Source organism: Parambassis ranga, chromosome 17 (assembly GCF_900634625.1).
Source record: "Parambassis ranga chromosome 17, fParRan2.1, whole genome shotgun sequence".
In the NCBI taxonomy this organism is placed as follows: domain Eukaryota; kingdom Metazoa; phylum Chordata; class Actinopteri; family Ambassidae; genus Parambassis; species Parambassis ranga.
In genome coordinates, this window is record NC_041037.1 from 19,835,962 (window position 1) to 19,859,591 (window position 23,630).

The window sequence follows — 23,630 nt, forward strand, 5'->3', positions numbered from 1 at the left end:
GACAACAGGACAAAGACCTAAGAGAGAGTAATGTGGACACTGATCCAGCTGCTCAGCATGACTGTGTGTGCAGTAACTGCAGCAACTCACACCTATAAGCTGTAAATCCTTTGTCTGTGACAGAAACAATACATTCTCCTCCAAGCCTCATTTTACCAAAAGTGTAATGAGATAGCCCAGCCCTGTAATTGGCTAAATTATTAGTCATTAGTTCCATCATATGCTAATTAGCTCATATGTTAATTTGCAGGGCCAGATGAATCCCAGCACCCGTCTCTGTGTAATTAGTCTGTAATTCCTCTGCATCCTGTGGAACAGGGGGAAGTTGGCAGGCCAAAAGTGTGTCTGATGCAACAGAGGGAGGGACTGGGGACTAATTAGAAATATCTCATGAAGCATTTCTACATTAATTACAACCTTTCCTGTGTCCCAATACTTTTTTCTTCCTTCCTTTTCCCCATGACTGGGCTGCGTCAGAGGAGGACATCACAAACCAACAAGGAGCCCGACTGCTGCTTAATCAAAGATGTGGCTCCTTATTTGCATTTCTAATTGGAGTTAATTAGGATTGCCCAAATACTCAGTGTGTGTGTGTGTGTTCACTGTGCTTATGTGGATTTCTTCATTTATCTAGTGATGTCATCATCAACAGTACATGGGCAACAGAAAGAAAGCAGGAAGCTGATTCAGCTCTTTCTATGTAAACCAATGTTATGTTTGCTCAGGTGTATGCAAACATCCATACAGTGACTTAAGATTGGTGGAAATTAGGTCATACAACAGGACAACGATCCAAAGCACAGCAGCTAATCTACATCCGAATGACTGAAAAATAAAAGAATCAAGGTTCTGGAATGTTCCAGAGTGAAGTCCAGACCTCAACCCGATTGACCTACTGTGGACCTTAAGAGGTGAAAAAAGATCAATGAACTGAATCAATGTTGTGAAGAATGGTTAGTTTTAAGGATTATTTCTGGCGTCACTCATTTTGCATCTGATATCAGGCTCAGGTCGATTGTGCCTCCTTCACAATCCTCACATGAGGTGAGAACATGTTTAATTAAACGGAGGTAAATGTAAGCAAGTGTGAAGATGGAGTGGGACATATGCATGTTTACACTACCTTTACAGGCCACAGCTTTTACCTTTTACAGGGACTTTAATGGTTATCCCTGATCTGTGCATTCAGTCTGAGCCACCGCACTGTGCTGCTTTACTTAGCACACCAACTTTATGTTTAGTGGAATAGAGTCTGGTGATGTTAAAGCAACACAAATTACATACATACATGCAGATTACTTAAAGGCTTTTGGTAAATGAATGAAAAACAGGCTGGGCCTGTTTGTGTAAATACACATCCAACAATGTACCCGACACACAAAGAATATGTAGCACATGACCTTGGCTCAGGCTGTCTAATTCGGTCTGCTGTAGTTTTTGAGGGCAGCCCCGCAGGCGACGCTGCACGCACTGCTCCCGCACAACACCCCCCACCCACCCAGACTCACACATGACCCCAGGCTATCCGTCTGACAGCCAGCAATTAGAACTTCACCAGTAACTACCCCAGACCTTCATTAACAGTTAATTAAATCAAGTCTATCAGGAATTATCCACTAAAACCTGGGAGGGATACCTTCAAGAACGTGAGAGCAGGCAGCTTTTGTTCTCAGATGTGTCCTTACAGCAACGGGAGATGCATGTTTATGTGACCTTTGAACAACATAAATGTTCTGTGTTGGTCACTGTTTAAGAACAAATCGACAGTGTTGTGCACAAACAAATATAGTTTTTATTCCAAAAGTGTGTATAAGCTGAAGCCTTAACACATTCTATTCATCAACAGGAAAAAGATTTCACCCTCCATAATTTAAACAATCATCTGACAAAAATAACATCCATCATTTATTCTCAAACAAGTAACAAAAAGCTACAAAATGACTGGAGATCTATTCACAGAATTAAAAACATAGAAAAGTCAGTGTGGCTGGACTGTACACATGCTGCTCCCTCTTCACGTCTTCTTGCTGCACCATCAAGTGAACTTATATGTGTGACTGTTAAGGAAATAACATGTTTCTGAATATTCACTGCAATCACAGCAACAGCACAGCTACATCACCTGCCTGCAGAGCTGAAAACACTACCTGAAGTTTGGTCACATGACAGCTGGTCACCAACGAGTCACATAATCACATAAGGGTGCAGGTTTTTTGTAGCACTTTTGTCTAGTATTATACTGAGACAGGCCATGATAACACATCCTGATCTTGAGCTTAGATTTGGATGGATTAAGTGGGGTTGGGGTCATGTCTGCATGTCCTCAGTCATACAAAGTGACCGACTGCACATTTTGGGAATATCTACCTCAAATTAACCCTTCAGTAACAGACAGCTAAGGGAGGAGACAATAACAAAGGATGGGCTCTGTGTGAACTGCAGTATGTGTGCAAGCTGTATATATGTATAACCAATCTGTATTTAAACTATTACTGGCAGCTCACTGCTGTCATTTAATAAACGACATGACGCAAGAATCTGCAGTACCTGACCCACAGTGTAAGAAAGCTTTACGCTGAGCTCTGATTGGCTGTAAAGGATATGATTCATAGTCGAGTTTCTGGGTTAGGACTCCGGTCAGGATGAACTCCGCATTGTGGACATCTGGACATCAGAGACAGCACACAACATCAGAGATGGCCTGTGGAGCTCACTGTACATGTGCATTGTGTGTGTATCTTACCAATGTTTTTCAGGAAGTATTCTCTACATAGGTGGAGGTCATTGTCACATGAAATTAAGATGATCTCCGGAAGGTTCTGCAACACAACCAGCATGTAGTCAGCAGATTGTGGCACATTTACAGCAGGACACACGTTTCCCAGCTGCTTGTACCTTGTTCTGTTTATGCTCCATGATCTTTCTGTACGAGGGCTGTTTGGCCAGCAGCTTTCCTCCGGCACTTTCCAGGATGGACTTCATGGTGCCGAGGCTGGGGCAGATCCCCGGGGTGAGGTAAAAGTACTTCCCCTACATCACCATCACATAAAACACAGGGAGTCAGGAATTAGTATGGACACAAAACATGCATCAAACAAGTCTGCAGCAGTAAATCTCTGATGGATCTGAGGATTTAGGCCTCACCGCCATTCCTGTGTGCAGTTACCATGGTTACAGGCCATTCTTGTCACTGTTTGATCACACTGAGTGGATGCATTACTACCTGCTATGCAGTGATGTAATGACTCAGATTAACATAATTATTTCCAAACTTTTAACCTTTTGAATTTAACTTCTCTCTTTGTCTGTCCTGCTTACTTCACATCATCCGAATGACTGAAAAATAAAAGAATCAAGGTTCTGGAATGTTCCAGAGTGAAGTCCAGACCTTAAACCGATTGACCTACTGTGGTTGGACCTTAAGAGGTGAAAAAAGATCAATGAACTGAATCAATGTTGTGAAGAATGGTTAGTTTTAAGAATTATTTCTGGCGTCACTCATTTTGCATCTGATATCAGGCTCAGGTCAATCGTGCCTCCTTCACAATCCTCACATGAGGTGAGAACATGTTTAATTAAACGGAGGTAAATGTAAGCAAGTGTGAAGATGGAGTGGGACATATGAGTGTTTACACTACCTTTACAGGCCACAGCTTTTACCTTTTATAGGGACTTTAATGGTTATCCCTGTTCTGTGCATTCAGTCTGAGCCACCGCACTGTGCTGCTTTACGTAGCACACCAACTTTATGTTTAGTGGAATAGAGTCTGATGATCTGGTGATGAACATAATTATTTCCAAACTTTTAACCTTTTGAATTTAACTTCTCTCTTTGTCTGTCCTGCTTACTTCACATAAGCATTAGGTCAGCCATGTTTCCCAATATTGCTTACCACTAACTAGTAGGACTGACCTTGATCCCTCAGAAAGATCATCTTGAACTGAGTTTGTGGTCCTCAATTTGAGTTCTTTTGCAACTTGTCATCTAGCTCATGCCAATTGTCTCTCTCCACTGTCCTTCTGTCAATTTCAGGCAAAAATGGCCAAAAAATATCTTACTCAGCATGACTGGATGAAGGTTTTAGGGTGTATTCACACTTTCTTTCAAAGCAGAAAATTAAAAATCTAGTCCTGGTTCACCGAGTGTACATTGACATGTTTACACTAAACTACAAGACACAAAGCCACTGCCCATACTTGTCCAACAGCGCCGTGTTCCGGGCTGCAGTTTCACTTGGTTAGTATGTTGTGCTGTTTTTTTGTCAAATCACCAGCATTCACAGCTGACAAATTTATCTGTAGTTACTGAACACGTTTTCACACATGGTAGTGAAATCCTCAAACATCTCTGAAGGAGCCTAATCTTATAGATGGTGATATTAGAAGACGGTGAGTCTTAAAAAATGCTAACAGTCAAAGAAAAGTTTACCACGTTTCATGAGTGAGTTCGAGGTCAGCCTTGGCTGGTGCAGAGGAACAGATTAACATTACTACTAGTGTTTTATGACACCATGGCATACCACAGGCAGATCTCTTGACTACAAAAAGATTTCATTTACTGATAATGAAATTTTGGCAGAATGCGTGGTTTTCTATCAGATGATAGACTAACTGTTGCTAAATTCAGATGAAATACAGTTTGTTTTGTGGTATGCCATTAGGTTTATTTTTTTTATGTGATTGTTGGGACAATACACCAGTATTTACCATCATTTCAATATAAAAACTTAAAAAAAGGAAAAATATTAACCCTCAAATTTTATTTCTATTCTTTCTTTTTCCAAAGGATACACATGGGAAAAGGCCTAGCAGGGATCTAGCAGAATAATTCATTCATGTGTGAAAGCTTTGTGTATCAAAGCTTCATCTTTTTGTTTTAATTGAAACGGCAACAGTGTGTGAGTGTTTGTGGTTTAACCTTGAAGAGTGGTGAACTGTGGGCCCTCTTTAGTGACTCCTCCAAGCTGAAGCTAAACAGCACCTCTGCCTCTGCATCCTTCAGAGTGTAGCTCTGCTCATCTGCAACACACATACACACACCACAGTGACCACAACATGACAGACTGCACATTAATGACTCTTTCTATCAGTAAAGAAAAAACTTCTCCAAGCCAACAAAAAAAGAGGAGCTCTTGACACAAACACACATACCCACAAACTTCTGGCTCCTCCAGCTCTCCTCCAGCCAGTCTGGACTGACAATGTGTTTGACCACAGACATGGCTGTGAGGAACTTGACTGTGCGAGTCACCTTGACGGCCACCAGGTGAGTGACTTTCTGACTGCTGTCTGCCACTTCACCACCTAACGCATGTAACCTCTGCAGGGAGGGACAGATCAGAGCACACACGGTCAAACACAGCAGGAGGCAGACCATTACACTAAGTGTGATCCAAAGATGCTTGCAGTGTGCGAGCGGCCATCCTACCTTGGTGTACTGCTGCACTTGTGTGGGCTCAAAGCCCGTGAACATGACTCGAGGAGTGGACTCTGGAGGAAGTTTCTTACTGGGGGACTGAATCTCATCCAGTCTGTGCACACATGCACACACAAACACACAATGTCATCAGTACATGTGCACACCGTTATTTTCGGAATCACCAGCTGGACCTGGATCTGCTGTACTGACCTGGCCTTCTTGTTAGCAGGTGGGTTGGTGGAGTCACTGATCTTCTGCTTCTGCAGTAGCTGGAGGCTCTGAACACAACATGACAGATGCACAATCAGGCACATAAACACTGCTGCTTTCTATGTTTCTGTTTGTAGTGATGGTACAAGCAACAGCTCACAAATGTATACACTCATACACAAGAACCACTGCACTGGGGTTCATCAGATGTGACTGGCCCCGGCTTTAACTGAAGTCACTATATTTGCCCCATCCCCCCTCTGTTACTGCATACATGGCTGTATTCATTTCTTGATTCTGATAGGTCAATTGTGGAAATCTACACGGAAAAAAAGTGACCATTGCTCTTTACAAAAAATTAACTAATTAAATTTGAAATCACTAGTTTGTTAGATTGTTGATTTTCAAATTTCCCTGAGGGACCGTCCCAAAGGGATTAATAAAGTATATTCTATTCTATTCTAACTGGTCCAAAACGCCACAGCTAAGCTGTTTATCAGTTTAATAGTTCCCCAGCGCTTCCAAATGTAGCTGCTAATCTTCTCAACTCGCAACTCCTCCCTAGTCACTGTTGTGTGTCCTTGGGCAAGGCACTTTACCCGCATAGCCTCCAGTGTACTCACTGGTGTATGGCGCTCTTTGCTGGGCTGCCTTAAGCAATTTCCCCATTGTGGGACTAATAAAGGTTTCTTAATTAATTGTATTTGTTCATCTAGTAAAACACATTGTAATGAGCTGAAACAAAGTGCAAATTTACACCAACAGAAAGCTTGTATACACACAGTTTAGCCCAGTTCACTAGAAATCCAACCAGGATATTAAATATGTCTCAGCCGGAGCAGCTCTTGTGTCTAAGGAAGATAACATACAGTAATAACCATAAAAACCGATGAAACAAACTTACCACCAGAGCTTCGGGAGATACTTTAATTGGTACTCTCCATGCAGCTGTAAAAAAAAAAAATGCAGAAGTCAACATCAGTTCATCTCCCACACATATCAGTATTTACCATATTTGCTATACAATTTATAACATAATTTAATAATATATAAGGTCATTCCTCTTCAAATCTTCAATTCCTCACCGAAATGAAAATTCTTGCCCGAAACCAAAACCCGAAAATGAGGAATCCAAGGCCGAAAACCGAAACAAACCGTATTATTACTACTATTACATTTATGGCTATGACTGTGTACTAACCTCACTGAAATCAAGGCATTGCAAATGCACAACTTAATATTAATGTTTCAAAGAATAAAGCAATTGAAAATATTTATTTAGCATATATTTGTGCTGCGTTTGAAAGAGTAACGTCAGCTGCAGATGCGTCAGAGGAGCGGATCTCTTTAGGTAGCTGCTCAAATGGAGCAAGAAAAGACTGCTGCTGCTGGAGCGTCATCACAACAACATCTTGTTTCGGCCAAAAACCGAAAATGCACATTTGGGCCATTTTCGGCCGAAAATTCGGTGCATCCCTAATAAAAAGTAAACCTCACATATATTTTACCACAGGACTGTGTGTAGTTTCTGTCTGTTGTGCTGGCTGTACTTACCTAGCAGGTTCTGGACCAGCTGTGGGTTAGGCACCAGAGGTTCAGGGTGTGTAAAGATGGAGTATCTGCTGTGCTGAACCTGTCTCAGAGCTTCAAAATTACCAAGCAGAATATCACACAGCCACTGTGCGTTCACACATGGGATCTTCCACTCCTTGGCCTTCTCATATTTAAACCCAGTGGGTCTGAAGAGAGAACAGCAAGATGTAAGCTGACTTACAAATCACAGCATTCTATTTTTATTTCCATTTTTGTCACAGCTTGTTTGGAATCGCTTGTACATTGATAAATGTGACCCAGCAGCCAGTCTTACTCTTTGCAGATGAGGACAGTGTTACTGCGACACAGGTATCCGGTGTATCTGGCACCAGCCAGGTAGGCCATCAGCTTCAAGTCGTCCCTGTCAGCATCCACAAAGCCAGTCACTGATATGATCTGAGGGGAAGAAGAGAACCGAGAGAAGGGTTCATAAACCGAGCAGATCCAGACAGATCCAATAATAAAAGATTTAGCAAATTAGCCAAAGTGTCAAATTATACTGTATCATTTTGCTGATGATTTCCTTCAATGGAAAACTGTGATCCTTTGTTCAGAAGAATCAACATTTAAATATAAGTATCAATTCCATGATGTTCTGATGACCAGACCAGAGTAGTGTGTTGTTATTCACAAGAAATCTTCCATTAGTGATCCTGCATAGAAGAATTAGTCTCATGTGTGATAGACAGCTGGCTTTTTGTCAGTGTTAATTTTAACAAGAATTTTTCATTTAATTTTAGCCAAAAGCCTCACCAAAGTCTGGATTGAGTTAGAGTCACATTTTAGTCTTTCAGTTTAGTTTTAGTTAAAATTTAGTGAGTGGAAAATCTTTAGGATTAGTCTCAATTTAGTCTTTTTAAGCGATTTGACAGTTCGTTACACTGTAACAGATGATCTAAATTATTTGGTAGTAAACCCTTCATTGTAAGCATACCTATAACCATGTATAGTAAACTAAGAATGTACCATATTAATGTATGATAGTAAAACTGAATGTCCAAGGCCTGATGGAAACAGTGCAATATATAATCATTAGTAACAGGACTGCGTCCAGAAATCCTCTGTCCACTTGTTAAATCGCAGCCACAGGTTAAGATCTGCTCATCATGACGATCTTGTTTCTAAGAATTACTTGCTCATTAGCTGTGATGTGTCCTAGTTTTTATTCACTTTTTTTTCACTGTAGAAAACTCTGTGTTAACAAGTGTGCAAATTTAAGGCTTACAAAGCACTTCTGGCTTTCTTTTAATTCTGTGTGTTCCGATTTCAATTCACTATTGTCAATCATAGATAAACTTAAATGGGCTGAACACATTCACCAGCAGATTTCCCGGTGATATAAAAAGTAGCATCTGTTCTGAAAAGAGTACGTACGTGCTGAGAGCAGGGCTTGGCTCCAGGAGGGAAGGCGAAGGGCAGGTGCAGCGTCCGATGTGGAGGAACCATCTTCTTCTTCTTCAGGACAGTGTTGAGCCAGTGGGCGGTGACACAGCGCTTTCCTTCTCTGAGGGCCTGGCAGGGCAAAGAATAATTTGCGGTACGGTGGCAGAACACTTACAGTGTGATTACTGGTCATGTGTGTCCATCCTTACCTGGACATACATGTTGCTAACTTGACTCTCACAGAGCAAGTGTGTGCAGCGGCTGTTCAGGTTGGGATCAACAGTACCTCCACATGCCTGGATGACCTGAGGGAGGGGTTTAGTAAACACACACTGAGATGTCTTCTACCACTTAATATCCATATTTGTTGGTTAGCATATTTATCCTAGCCAGTTTTAAATGTACACCATTATCCGTCTCAGCAATGTCTTACCCTCTTCCATGTAGCCAGGAGTTGTTTGTCGGCCATCTGTTCTGGGTAGTCAGCAACAGCAAATACACAGCCCACCAGGAAGCCGTCCTGAGGAACTGAGTATGAAGCAGGATTTATGCTCAGTTCAAAACTGAAAACTTTGACATCCATGATAAACAGACAAACATTAAACAAGGGGTGCTCACAGGTCCATCATGACCTTTTTAAAAAAACTCTTTGGATATTAGTCTACCATATATCCTCATGGTGCTCCACAAATCTTTTAACACCGATGTCCCACTTTCTCCTGATCGCTTATGACATTGCACTTTGTGTGTGTGTGAAAGAGTTGATTGAAGTGAGAGCGCTTACTGTTATTACAAGATCTTAAAACAATGCACAGTTTTTGGGCCATGTCAACAAAACGGACAGACGGGACGAGAGACCCTGGGCTGTACTACCGGACAGAGAGTTCAGAGTCTATTTACCATCCAAGAACTATGGCATGGGGAGCTCCCATTTTATCCCACTACTAACACCTGTGGAAAATATTGGTGACACACCATTACACTGCACAGATACACGTTTGCACTATTTCTTCTTTAGCCATAACTGTGCTGTTTCCAGAGAGGTGCAGAACAGAGGCAGCCAAACTGCTCGGGTTTCTGAGGATTCAAGGATTTCATTTCCATTTTTAAATTTCAATCTTTGAATTCTGGCTCTCAATTAAATGGGATCATGTTGGACATTCTTACTAGGACTGCTATAAACCATTATGGGCTGAAGTGAAGTACTCACTCTCTTGTCCTGGCTCATGTCCAAACAGCTGGGAAATGTGCGGAGTCTGCTGGATCTGAGGCTGCAGCACTGTCGTCTGTTGCTGCTGTTGTTGTTGCTGATGTTGTTGCTGCTGCAGGGCCTGCTGGTTCTGATGCTGCAGAATCTGGTGCTGCTGATTCTGCATTTGCTGCTTCTGCATCTGCTGCATGTGTTGCTGTTGTTGCAGGAAATGTTGCTGTTGCTGCTGCTGCTGCTGCAGCTGCTGTTGGTGCAACTGCTGTTGATTCTGCTGTTGCTGTAACATCTGCATGCGTTGCTGTTGTTGAAATTGCTGGAGCTGTTGCTGCAGTGCCTGTTGATGCTGCAGACCAGGCCTTAAGAGCTGCTGTGGCCGGAGCTGCTGCTGGGAGAACGCATGCTGCTGCTGCTGCTGCTGCTGCTGGGAAAACATCTGCTGTTGGTGCATTTGTTGCTGTTGTTGCAGAAACTGTTGCTGCTGCTGCTGCTGGGGCAACTGAGGGAACCCTTGTTGTTGTGCAATCTGAGACTGTTGATGTTGTTGTTGTTGGTGCTGTAGCTGCATCATTTGATGCTGCTGCTGCTGAAGGTGCATCATGGAGTGCTGTGATTGCTGTGGTAACTGTTGACGTTGTTGCTGGGCAGCCTGGTGTGACTGTTGCTGTTGCATTAACTGTTGCTGCTGTTCGGCTGTGAGGGGCTGACCACCAAGTTTGGACTGATTGAACAGAGGTGGGTTGGCATTGTTAGGAGTCTCAGGATGATGGCTCTGATTGGTCTGCTGCTCCAAAGGCTTTGCCTGATTGGCTGTCAGGTTCTGAATGATCTGTAAGAAACCCAGGACAGAGTAAATGAGTTAAAAACCAATGCATGGAATAAAAAGGTTTGCTTCACCATATGGTTTTTGTTTAACCTCATGCAATATTGTTGATCATCATCTGCCTGGAATAATTAAGTATTCCTACAAAATCCTTAAAAGAGCATTTTCTTACATTCTAGTTGGTATGGTTTAAACTCATTTGCATGCAGTGCACATCATAATAAAGCACACTAACACAGTGGTGCCTGAACTTGGTGATGCATTCAAATGCTCTAGAAAATCTGATAATTAACCTCTCCGTTTAGCCATCATGTATCATGATGTGATGTCACGAATATGGATACAACATGAAATACCAACACTTGCTTGACACTAGTGTGGCAAAAACTAGTGATGCACCAATCTAACTTTTACAGTGTATAGACACATGTAGTGTCTATACACTCCAGATACTGATCCAGTGACATTTTCCTTTTTTCCTTTTCCCCATTTTCCTCATATTGCAAGTAGCTGTAGAACCTGCTGGCGCAACAAGCATGAAATACCTCCATACTGTGTACTGACTGTTTCGCTCACTGCATACTGTTGCTCCATGTGTTTATTGTGAGCAAAGACGATCGTACGCTGCTTGTGCTGCTGACACCTAAGCAGGGTATGCACTAAAGACATAGAACTTAAATGAATAGATTGGCCCCAATATCTGATAAATTATCTGTCAGTATCATGAACAATATGGACTTTAATATCACTTTGAAAACCTTTTTAAGAACCTGTGTGTTCTCATTTGATGCATCAACCAGATCATGCATCTAAGTTTATTCGCTGGCAAATGACAATGCTAAGACAAAAGTTTTATGAATGTTTAAAAAACCTACAATTTCTGCAATCTATGTGGTGCCATCCCTAGTTAATACATTGTGATATACGTCTAGATATATGTGAAGATTCTTAGTAATCCAGGTCTTTTTTTTATACAAAAGGTTGAAGCGAGGCAACAAGGACTTTTCTTGAAGACGTTTCGCTGCTCCTCCAAGCAGCTTCATCCACAACTTGAAAAAAAATTCTACAAGTCCAGTTGTCTCTTCAACCTTTTGAATTTTGTGATATATGAATACACAAATTGCTGCTGTGACAGCAAACAATCAAAACACTGTTTGAAGTAGTGCATGTGCATTACAACAGTTGGGACTCCTTACATGCGCTACGTTGGCAGGTCGATTGGCTGGCTGCATGTCAGAGTTGTTGGTAATGTTGCGGAGGGTTCTAGCGGCCAGGCTCCAACCAGGCATTCCCTCTGGAACTGACACATCGACAGAGTACTCATTAGGAGCAAGTAAAACAAACCTGGCAGCAAAAACTTCGTGTCTTGGCATACTGACCTTGCTGTGTGGAGTGAGTGATGGCGGCAGCAGCAGCAGAGCGAGCCTCTGCAGGCATGGCTCCTCCACTGCCAGGTACAGGTGGCACTGTGGCACAAAGGTTGATCAGCCCACTGCCTGTAGAGGACGCTGGGTCTTTGGTGCCTGGTGGCCCTCCTCGCCGCCTGGCTGTGCCAGTGGGAACAGGAGGAGTCGGTGTGACGACTTCAGCCGGCGTCCAGTTCAGGTTGGTGCCTTCCTTCTCTGTGGAGGAATCATCATCTGAGTCATCAAACATGCGCTCACTGCGGCGCTCAGGTTTGCGGGGGGACGTCGGAGAGACAGAGTTTAGTCGTTTTGGTCCTGGTCGTCTGCGTGGGCTAGATTCTTCGCCAGATGAACCCCCGCTGGACAGCCTGGATCGCCTCGGGCTGTAGCTCCCATCTGAGCGGGATCGTTGGTCGTACGACTCTGCTTCGCTCTCCTCTTCCTCCTCAGGTTCCACATATGTGAGTCTGGGGTGATAGAGTGCCTCATCCTTCCTGCTTTTGTCTTCAAGACATGGAAAGAAGGAACAAGGGTATCAAATAAAGATTTTGTGTTGATGTATTATTTCTCATTTTCTCAATATTTTAACAGGAATTATTAAGAGGGAAATAGCGTGTATTACCAAAGATTATAATTACTTTATTTTGAAAGGCAATCACATGCTTTATGCTTGCTTATGCTAATATGCTAATTCTGGGCTAAAATATTTCCTTATTGATCTGATCACTAACTTACCTTTAACAGAATCTGTTATCCAGTCTGGGGTAACAATCTTGATGCTGGGGTGTTTCAGGGCGCACTCAAACTTGGCCTGGAGAAAAGAATATATAAAAATAATTTAAAAAAAAAAAACACACTGTAATTAGACTTACTACTAGACTAGTATACTGTGCAGTAGCTTTTACACCATGTGTGACTGTAATGCCAACAGAAGATAAGTGTTTCTGCACTAATGTGCCTAGTAAAAAGACCAGCACCAGAGCATACACTCACCCCTTTAGGTTCCGTCACCACTAAGTGGGTGACCTTCTTGTTGAGGTTAAGCTGACATTCTCCTCCATAAAAGGTTATGTAAGCCCACAACATGTTGAGATCCTCTGGAAGCTGTGTGCAAATACACAGTGGAATACGTACACAGTTATGTGCTTCAGTTACAGTATAAAAAAGCCAAAAGCTTGCTGCACGAACAGCTATATGGAACCTGCAGTTTTATTTGAAACAACGCAAAAGCAACAAGAAAAGCACTTTGTTTAGGAATCCATGACCATCACTGCCAAAAACACTTACTCTAGGAAGGCAAGCAGTTACACCAAAGAATATCTGCTCTGATTCTGGGGAGAATCCAGTAACCCTGTAGTGATCGTGGTCAAGGAAAACAAGGTTATAGCACACTCTGCCTTCTATAATGCCGCAGACCTTTAAACCCTCCAGAAACTGTTTGTGCTTCCTGGAAGCATTATAATAGGCCCTTGTTTTATGTGCACGGCCATCGGTATTAGGAAGGATACGGTAACAGGTCTCCACATCGGACTGAGAGGACAACCCAGGAAGGCTGGAACACAAGGAGTGACAAGTTAACACTTGAAATATTCAGTCTCTCAGTTAGTTTAAGGTGATCTTAAATCACAGTTACAGTTTGAATGGGAATTATGTGCATAACCAAAATCAGCACATGCTCTCCCTGTAAACTAAAGAAATTGTGTGCCGCTCTTAAAAATGCTAGCATTGTAAAGTGAAGCCGAAACCCAGCAGGGTTCCTTCATTTTTTCATGTCAAAATTCCAGACTTTGTTAGGTTTTATAGACCACATCTTACAATTAAGAGGACTTAACCTTGTGTTCATGTGGCACCAGAGTAACACTTGTGTATGTGTAAGTGACTCATCTTTGTATGTGCAGTTTCAACTTGTGCGCAGCACTACCATGCACAGGCAGCTGCACAAGTTCTTACACAATAAAGACAAGTATGCAAGACCAATCACTCCTACCATGCATGCGGGAGCACCAGTGTAAGCCACCGATTCTTTCTTGCACATGAATAAATAATGATGATTGACACGTGCTTATATATACACCAATCTGGTAATTATTCAAATCAAATTGCTTACTTTTCCATACTGTGTAGAAATCCTCATATTTATTGAATCACAAATACACACACTGCTCCATAACTAACTTCAGAAAGGCATGCTTCCAGGTTTCAGTTTTAAAACAGTCTATTTACTATCAAAAAACCTTTTAACATGATGTGTGGACATATTGCAGTTTAACCCCTACCTTGACAACGGGCAGGTCAAATACCTCTCTTGACTCGCCCACCTCAGGGTTGTCCCCGTCCTCGGCGATGATGTGAGTAGCCAGAGCATTGTAGGACACCTCTTTTCCTTTTCCTGCTTTTAACAACTGCACAACCTGGAATATCAGCAGACGTGTGGTCAGATTGTGCTTGAGTTCCAGAGAAGCTTCAACATCTCACTAAGCCATGTTAGGAGACTGATACAGTAAGTTGTGTGAAAGGCTTGATAATTAAGCTGGCACTTATGGAGGGAGATAGGACAAAAAGCCAGGCCGAGCCAAGCTTCCTCCCTACACCGGACATTTGGCAGTTTATTTCAACCAATCCATGAGATACAGACTCAGACAAGAGACTGATTCTTTAACCATCAGCTCCTCCTAAAATGGAATATGGAAGATGTCTCACAGCGATCCCATGGACTTACTTCAGGTGGACCTACACAACTTTAAAATACAAAGTTAAAAGTCAATATGGACAGCTGTGTACTGTTGTTCTATGCAGTCTTGACATTTTCACTCAGAGGTGTGTCACCTGACGTCAAAAGTACATGTCCTCCACTGTACTTTAACGGGTCTATCGGCTCATACAATGTCAAAACACAAACAAGCTGAAAGAGAGGTGCGACAGGGAAGCACTATTTGGCAGGAAGCACAACTATGTGCCACAAGTCTTCACTACCAACGAGTAATAAAGCATGCACATGCGCAATTAGTGGAGCTTAATTCAGCAAGATGTTGATAGTCACAGCTTTATGTAAAATAACAGTATGAACCTGTGTGCGTGTGTCACGCGTGTGTCACTGTGCATCGCAATATTTTGTTTATAGGAGCAACGACATTTTAGCAGCAGCTTAGCAAGCACCCTGCAAACCAGTCTGTAAGCTAACAGCTAACCTACGAAACACATAGCTAAATGCTAAAGGGTTGCACAAAAGTGCACTGCTAAGTCGCTTTTACGCAAAATACTGAGTCAACGAGTATCACTGACAGGTTTCTATGCAGTCTCTAGATATGACAGAGGGATCGCCACCACACTTCTGGTATTTGCTTAAAGGCAAGCACTCTGTTTACCATGTAGCATGTTGTCCAGTTCGCTACCTGGTTAGCATCTCCTACAAAATCCCATTGAGATTGAATGGACTTGCTAGCTAGCAAGCTACCCACTTAGCTAAAAGAAGCTAACGTCCAGAGCCTCACCTTCTGGTCAATGTCCCCAACCACGTAGAATTTGACATCTTTGAAAAGTTCATCGGAAACCTTGTTTTCCTCTTCAGACATGATTGTCCATCAACGTCATCAGATCATATCTTTAAAAAGCAGCCAAACGTCAAAAGAGTGAAGTATGACTGCTAGTGCAGCTGATTTGGAGCGTAGTATCCCGGAGACACTCTAGCGCCAAATCGCTGAGCGCGCCCTGGACTACAGCATTCTTTGTATACACAGGGGGGCTGTGAAACATTACCAAACATGTATCGGCACATTTTGGGATTTCTAACCCTCGAGTGCGGTCTGTGGAATAACATAAGTAGTCATATGGTTTATTCAATCAAAAAGATCAATATAGCTGAGGCACAAGTGCGGGAATTAAGGAAAAAAGTTCCCAATGACAGTGTGACCCCCCCTTCAACACGAAAGTTGATGTTTTTATCTGAACGTGTAACCAGATTACCCAAACTAGACAGGGAAGTGAGGACATGACCGTGTTGCGTGTCATCTGCAATAAACACAAACAAAACAAGCACATCTGCAAACATCAATGCGCAAGCATCACACTGTACATTTAACTGCTGCAGAAAAAGCACGTTCTTTTCAAATCAATTATAAGATATCATTAAACACATAATGAGAAAAAGTGTTTTAATTTTACACCATATTAATAGATCATTTGTGGCAGCTACATTTATCTGTTTAGAAAACTCATCAAACTGTATCCAGTGTTGGGAAGGACACATTTAAAAAGTATTTAGTTACAGAATACGATTACATGTTCTAAAATGTCATTTGTAATGTATTCTGTATTATTACTCAATCTGATTAACATAGTCTGAATACTTGGATTACTTACACACTGCATTCACATCAATGTTATTCTATTTAGAGAAGCAGAAACAGGAAGTAATGATGTTAGAATACATTTTTTTAAACAATGCAACCAAGTCATTTTACACACACAGAAACAATGTTTGAATACATACATAAAGTAGACGTTCTTCATTTTACCATGTATAAAACTACTGCAAGCCACATGTGCCTACTGAAATGTTAATCAGTCTCAGTTTTGGAGTTAGCTAGCAGCTAATAGCTAACTATTTCATTCATTAAAGGTCGGGTAGGAGATTTCATTCTGATGCACTTTCTGTTAAATTAGTGTAACTTCTCTTTACAATCCGATTTAGCAGATTTAGCAAAATTTAGCAAAACTGAAGAATATTGATCATCTGTGGAAGCTATAAAACACTAAAAACATCAGCCAATCCTGACGACCCTGCACGGAGTATTGGCTGGTTGTCACTCTCTTCCTGCTCTGTGCACTGGAGAGGTACGTGCATGATGGCCGAAGTCACAGACCGCAGCTCGTCTTCAGGTAATGCGTGTCCATGTGGTTGGGAGGCGTGGCTTCGAGGCGAGCTCTGAGAGAAAGGGGCATGTGTTTACTTTTGAAATCTGGCGGACTCTCACTGTGTTTTCAAAATCCTCCTCCTCCTACCTACCTTTAAAGTGACGCCAACTTTGTACCGGCAGCATGATTGAGGAGCATCATAAGCGCGCAATTCGACACCTTCACTCTTCATCCTCAGACTCTGAACCCCATCAGTTCGGCTGCACTGTCCTCTCTGTCCCCCGCAGCATGCAGCTTTCTGTCCAGTTTGCTGACATGGCCCAAAAACTGTAGCTTGGATCAAAGATTTTCTATTGTAAGAGCTCTCATTCCAATAACTATTCACTGTCATACACATGCACATAACAACACAATGAGACAAGCGATCAGGAGAAAGTCAGACAAGCACATCACACACAAACACAAACAGTGATTTCATCCTGCAGGGTCTAACATTCATGTTTCTTTAAAAAATGTGATCATTGTGACATGAGGTTCGACAACCCAACTGTATGTGTTTTTATCCTTGTGGTAATTGGTCTGCCCAGGTGGACATCAGTTTCCTAGTCATATGATTGGCTAAGTGGGCAAGACTAGGTGTTGCTTGTGGGCTGAGAGGTCAAGGAGAGAAGAGGGCTAGTATAAGGCTAGGCCTGCCATATTGTTTTACGGACTACAACCCTAATTTAAGCAGAATTGTGCATTCATACATACGTAACCAGTGTGTTATATTGCCAATCTGCGTTGGACTGCGGTGTCAGTGGCTTTGAGGTACGATGCTTAACCGCTAGTTAGCAACCTGCTAGCGACACATGGCCAAGACACGCTTCACCAGATAGCACCTCGTGTTACCTGGAAAAACACGGTGGCTCCGCAGGAGACCCGAAGCATCTTTTCTTCATCACTCCTCGGATGAAGATGGTTTTTCCAGCACTCATGGACTGAATCTGTTTTTTTCCCTTTTGGCTTGTTTTGGGATGGACTAAGGTGACTGTATCAGATCTCACACGCATCATCCACTCCTCTCAGGCCTGCAATGGGGAGGGTTGTTTGTTTTGTTTTAACGGCTTTTTATTTATATTTCTTTTGTGGGCCCACATTAGTAAAAGACTTTTCTGAATATGGTTAATGTGAATGTGTTAAACTGAGTATGTGAAACTGAAAATAGTACTACACTGTGTAATCCCCTTCATTAGAGTTGTGATTTTTTTTGTTCCTTGGCAAGGAGGATTATATGTGCCAATGTTTGGTGACTGCCACAAACCAGTTGAATAAGAGCATGTGATTTTGCAGATTTTGGTATAGATAGAATGTGTCCGGTGTACCAAGTATCCACCTTGGATTTGTATATATATTTCATATATTTCATTCACCCAGAATTTGGTTAGCTTTACAGGAGAGGAATCTTCCACACACAGTCAAGTGTTTGTTTGGTTACCATTATCTTTATTCTTTCTGTTAATAAATGCTTTATAATTAGGGCCCGACCACAAACCGTGTGTGTGTGTTTGTGTGTGTGTGTGTTTAATTTCAACCAGCATTTCTCTCATGTACTCGTGCCCATACGTTTTATTGCCCTTGCAATAAAGTTGTTAATGAAGACTGTTCAATAGAATAATTTTTCTTTAAGGGGCAAAAAGTATCGATATTGATAAAAACTACCATAAACCAATGGTATCGTATCGAATGTAAAAATGTTGGTATCGCCCATCCCTAATTCCATCAATGTGGATGAAAATCACATCAGCCCCTGTGCACCTTTTCATATCACCTCATCATCATATGCGGGCATGGCCACATGGCTCATGGCACATGACCTCCTAGAATGAGATCTGAGTCCCCGTTTGACCTACAGACATAAAACTCCGTACACATATGTATCACCTCTAGACGACAAAAAAAGTCTCTTGGAGGTATCCTCTAAAACGCACAGAACAAACTACATTGTGTGGTTCCAACCAATAAACATGGGAGGCGGTGTGAAAGTGTGGGGGTGCTCTGATAGTAACACTGTTTTAATGCATTTAGAATTAAAGGCACACCTAACCAACATGGCTACCATAGCATCCCATGGTGACATGCCACCCCATGTCATCTGTGGTTTGTGCTTAGTTGGACCATCAGTGTTTTTCAACAGGACAATGACCCAAAACACAAAATTTCCAGGCCATGAAAGCTATTGACCAATAAGAAGAGTGATAGAGTGCTCACATGACCTAGCCTCCACAATCACCTGACCTAAACCCAACTGAGATGGTTTGGGATGAGATGGACTGCAGAATAAAAACAAAACAACTCTGGGAGCTCCTTCAAGACTGCTGGAAAACCATTCCAAGTGATGGCCTCATGGAGCTGACAGAGAATTCAGCACTTTTGTTGTTTTTATATTGATAAGTATATGTTCAAAATGTAAAGTAAGTAAGTAATCTCTGTTGAAGGATGTGTAATTCTGATTTTCTAACATGTCATTTCTTCTACAATTTGTTCTGGCGGTACATAATTACTTCATTCATTAGCAAGTGTCAACCCAACGCTGTGGCGCACACACACACACGCAGGCACACACACACACACACACAGAGGTAGGTCTATGTGCATGCAGATGGTGGACCTGAGATACATTGGGGCTAAGAGACCTTGACAAACTGAGCTGCAACCAATCGAGAGCAGTAATTGGAGTTTTCTGACAGCTACATTAATGATGTAGACGGTCACCTCTTGACCCTGCCGCTATGAAATTCAGACATTACTTTCGACACACCACCAGTCATTAAGCACCACATTGGTTTGGGTCCTTATTTTCATCACCCTTTTGCCCCACCCCCCATCCTCCTATAATCAAAGAGACACAGCTATGGGAAGAGTGAATGATTTGACAGCTACTAAATTAGCTCAGGCTGATCACCTGATGACTGTACACCTATGTGATTTAGACATCTCTGTTTCAGCATGAATCTGACATGATGTAACGCATTGATTAAGGAGCATTTACCCATGTGGTGTTTTCTTTAACACGTATGAGAGTGTGTCTTCATTTGCGGATTTTCAATCCTCATGTGAAAGAACTGTTATGACATGTAAAAGAGGTCATGCCCCTGTCTAAGAATTTCTGCTTGAAATTAAGCAACTGTCGTGGTAAAGGTGAAACTAAAGCTGCAGTGTAACCTGTTTAAGTGCCTGAATGTGATACATTTAGACATCACTGGAGGAGAGGAGGCAGCCTACAGGCAAGAGGTGGCTCAGCCGGTGTCCTGGTGCCAGGAAAATAATCTCTCATTAAATGCTGAGAAGACTAAGGAGATGATTATTGACCCAAGGAAGAGGAGAGACCAGCACGCCCCACTTTACATCCACAAGGCCCAGGTAGAGAGGGTGAAAACCTTCAAACTCCTCGGCACCCACATCAGCAAGGATCTCACCTGGGATCATCATAAGGCTCAACAGAGACTCTTCTTTCTCAGGAAGCTGAGGAAGTTTGGTTTCCCTCCAAACTCCTCAGCAACTTCTACAGATGTACAGTGGAGAGCGTCCTGACAAACTCCATCACAGTCTGGTATGGGAGAGCGTTCAGGACAGGAAGGCTCTGCAGCGTGTCATTAAAACGGCACAATTCATCTGTGGAGCAGCTTTTCCACCGCTGCAGGACATCTACAATGCCCGGGTCACAAAGAGGGCCCACAACATCATCAAAGACCGCACTTACCCACAGCACACACTCTTCACACTTCTGCCATCAGGCAGACGCTTCAGGAGCGTGAAAGCAAGGCCAACAAGACAGTTCCTACCCACAGGCCATCAGGCTGCTGAACACTGACTGAACATTTATCATGTAACATCATTGCCACAAAATTGCACATATTTGTTTTTGCATGTACAATCTGTTAACATATTTGCACATTCTAAAAGTCCTACTTCTGACAATGATACTGACAATGCACCTTAAACACTGATAACACTTTACCCTCTGTACATAGAACTGCACATTTTGCTTATTTTATTTTATTTATTTTTTTTCTTCTTTTTATTTATGCTTATGCCTAATATAAGTCTACTGTTTTTTTATATTAGTTTAGTTGTGTACAAAGTCATGTGAAGGGAATTCGCATAGTAAGAATTTCATTGCTCAGTGTAACTGTGAAGTGCTGTGCATTTGACAATAAACTTCTTGAATCTTGACTCTAGAGTAAAACTGGAAGACCAAGGCGACGAGCAGCACTGCCCCCACCACCACCATCACTGACCTTCTTACATACATTTTACATCTGTGATGGTCCATCCCTGATACATCCATATGTTCAGTTAGCATAAACATACATGCATACCAGATCTGGAGAATGCATTATCAACTCGGCCTACATGCAGTGTTTTTTCAGGAGGGTGGGTTGAGATTGTTGTCACAGCCCACTCTCTAGTAGTTAGAGACATTTCACAGTTATTAAGGCCACTGTGCTCCTGGGAACACACAAAATCTTAGAAATATTTTTACCCTTGTTTTTTTTTAACCTTGATCTATGAAAGAAATTCACAGACTTGTCTGATGCAAAAAGTGGATCAAAATGCAACTCGCACAATGACAATGACTGTTGGATGATGAACAGTTTTACTGATCATTTTCTAGAAAATGTATCTGGTCAAGAAAAATGGTGGCTGTACATACAGCAGCATACTGATAACAGAAATCTGACATGTTCCAGGTAAATAAGCTCTAAAGATCAATCCTGCCATTTAAGAAGGGTAAGACTTCCTTTATTTTTTTTCTTCACTATAAGTGAACTTTTTTATTTATATGACGAGGTGGATACAAAAACAGGTAGCTGTGCTGGTGACTTTTGAAGTGTTTGTGTTATGTGACAGATCAGATTATCATCACGTTTTCAACTTCACTAACAGGAATAATGCAAACCCTGCAACACATGCACACCACCTGACCTAAAACCCTGTCTCCTATTGTAAATGCCCTTGCCACAGATGTGCCAATATGTGTCAATATATGGCTCCTTGTAGCCATATGTATGCTTGTATGTAAAATCTCTTGTAAGGCCAAACTGCTCCACCTCTCCCTCCCCCTCAGGGCTGAGGGTTTCACACCCTCTCAACCACCACTTACGTCGACAAATTCAAATTCAAAAACTGTATAAATGCCAAGGCTCATCTACACAGATCTACACAACTGTACGATTTCATGTGCCTGTAGGAAAATGTCAAACTGAGGCTCCTATAAGAGTCACGTTCTTGGCATTATTGTTAGAAAGCCAACATGTTCATGTGAAACAGTAAAAAGATATATGCCTCTGCGAACAAACTTAGATAGAAATGAGTAGACAGAAATTTCTGGCTGGTTTCTCTTACTCTAGTGATGACATCACCCTTTCTAACATTCTGTGCCATACACTGATTTTAATCTTAAATGTTGCCAGGTGATTTTAAACACCTATGATTTGAAAATCTGAATACAAGTTCAACAGAAGGTTTGGTGAATAGGTACTAGTAGCCTTTAAATTGAATTTGAATTTAAATGGTTTTAAAGTTAAAAATGAGTTTATTACAAATGTAAATGTAGTTGAAGAGCTGAACGGAATGATGTTAAATGGGTTCTGTAGCTTAAAGTATGGAGAAGTAGAAGGAGTTTAAGACATTTCTCCATTCTTTACGCTGGGCTTGTTGTGTGTTGGGATTGTGTTGTGGTTTATTTTTGTGATTATGCTTCACTTCCCTCCTGTGCCTCCTTTAGTTCTGGGCGGCGAGGTGTGGCTTAGACCGGCAGAGGGGCGGACTTACCTGCACCTGGTTTCTGGAGACTTAAGCCAGAGCATGACTCACCTTTGATGCTGGATTGTCTCCTCTTGTGGTACTCTCTCCCTGTTCATACTGTACAGTTTTCTTGGTATTCAAGTAACACTCTACAATTTTAGATTCATTTTGGGAATTAATGCTTGTTCCAGGAACTCACCTCGGACTCTGTGCTCCTCCAGCCAGTCTGCCTGCCGACCCACCACGACACTACCACACCGCCAACCTTCAGCTTCTTTGTTCCCTCAGTGGTTTTCTCATTAAATCAACCCAAACATCTTACCTCGATGTCCTGCTCTTAGGTCCTTAACCAACCAAACTTAACAGGGCTGAAGATTTTAGAAATAGCTAGACATTGGAATATTTGACTTGACTAGTTCAAATAAGAATAAAAAAATAAAAAAATAAATATAGATAAAGATAAACAGAAGAACTAAAGTGTGACTGCAACGGCCAAACTAAATATGTTTAATTTAGCTTAAGTTGTAAAAAGCCTTCCCTATAGTGCAAAAATACCTGATCCATGGCATCAAGAGTAAATCTTTAGCAACTAACATGAAGTAAGTTCAAACAGTAGGAATGCACAGAATAAAGACGAGGAGGGAAAATGAAAATAAAAATCAAATGATATAAGAAGTTGAGGCATAGTGTGTGTTAGAGGACAATAGAAGAGTCAGTCCAGACCTTCTCTGCTATGGTCTCTAGACCTTAAAGGAACAATACATTTTAATACCAGGATGTTAATTGAAAAAAAAGAATGACCTCCAAGAGCCAGAGTGGAGAGACAGAGATTGTCTAATAGAAAACTTCCCCAGGGTTTTACAGACAGTGGTACTTAATACCACCCAGATTCAATCAGCACCATCAGATTAAAGAGAACCAGCAGCACAGTTTTAATTAGGGCAT

General features: G+C 41.8%; 1 protein-coding gene across 1 annotated transcript; it reads right to left on the bottom strand.

The window, feature by feature from the left end:
- Positions 1–1,863: 1,863 nt before the first annotated feature.
- Positions 1,864–15,724, bottom strand: paxip1 (PAX interacting (with transcription-activation domain) protein 1). Its single transcript, XM_028428050.1, has 23 exons — positions 15,533–15,724; positions 14,318–14,452; positions 13,550–13,593; positions 13,329–13,392; positions 13,035–13,145; positions 12,777–12,852; positions 12,015–12,545; positions 11,832–11,935; positions 9,816–10,641; positions 9,039–9,133; positions 8,815–8,910; positions 8,597–8,734; positions 7,497–7,618; positions 7,184–7,368; positions 6,534–6,577; positions 5,630–5,697; positions 5,429–5,531; positions 5,152–5,320; positions 4,919–5,019; positions 2,896–3,030; positions 2,744–2,819; positions 2,604–2,664; positions 1,864–2,051 (listed from the first exon to the last, which is right to left on the bottom strand). Exons 1-23 carry the CDS (start codon positions 15,611–15,613, stop codon positions 2,036–2,038), a joined length of 3,381 nt encoding a protein of 1,126 aa, XP_028283851.1. The 5' UTR covers positions 15,614–15,724; the 3' UTR covers positions 1,864–2,035.
- Positions 15,725–23,630: the final 7,906 nt, after the last annotated feature.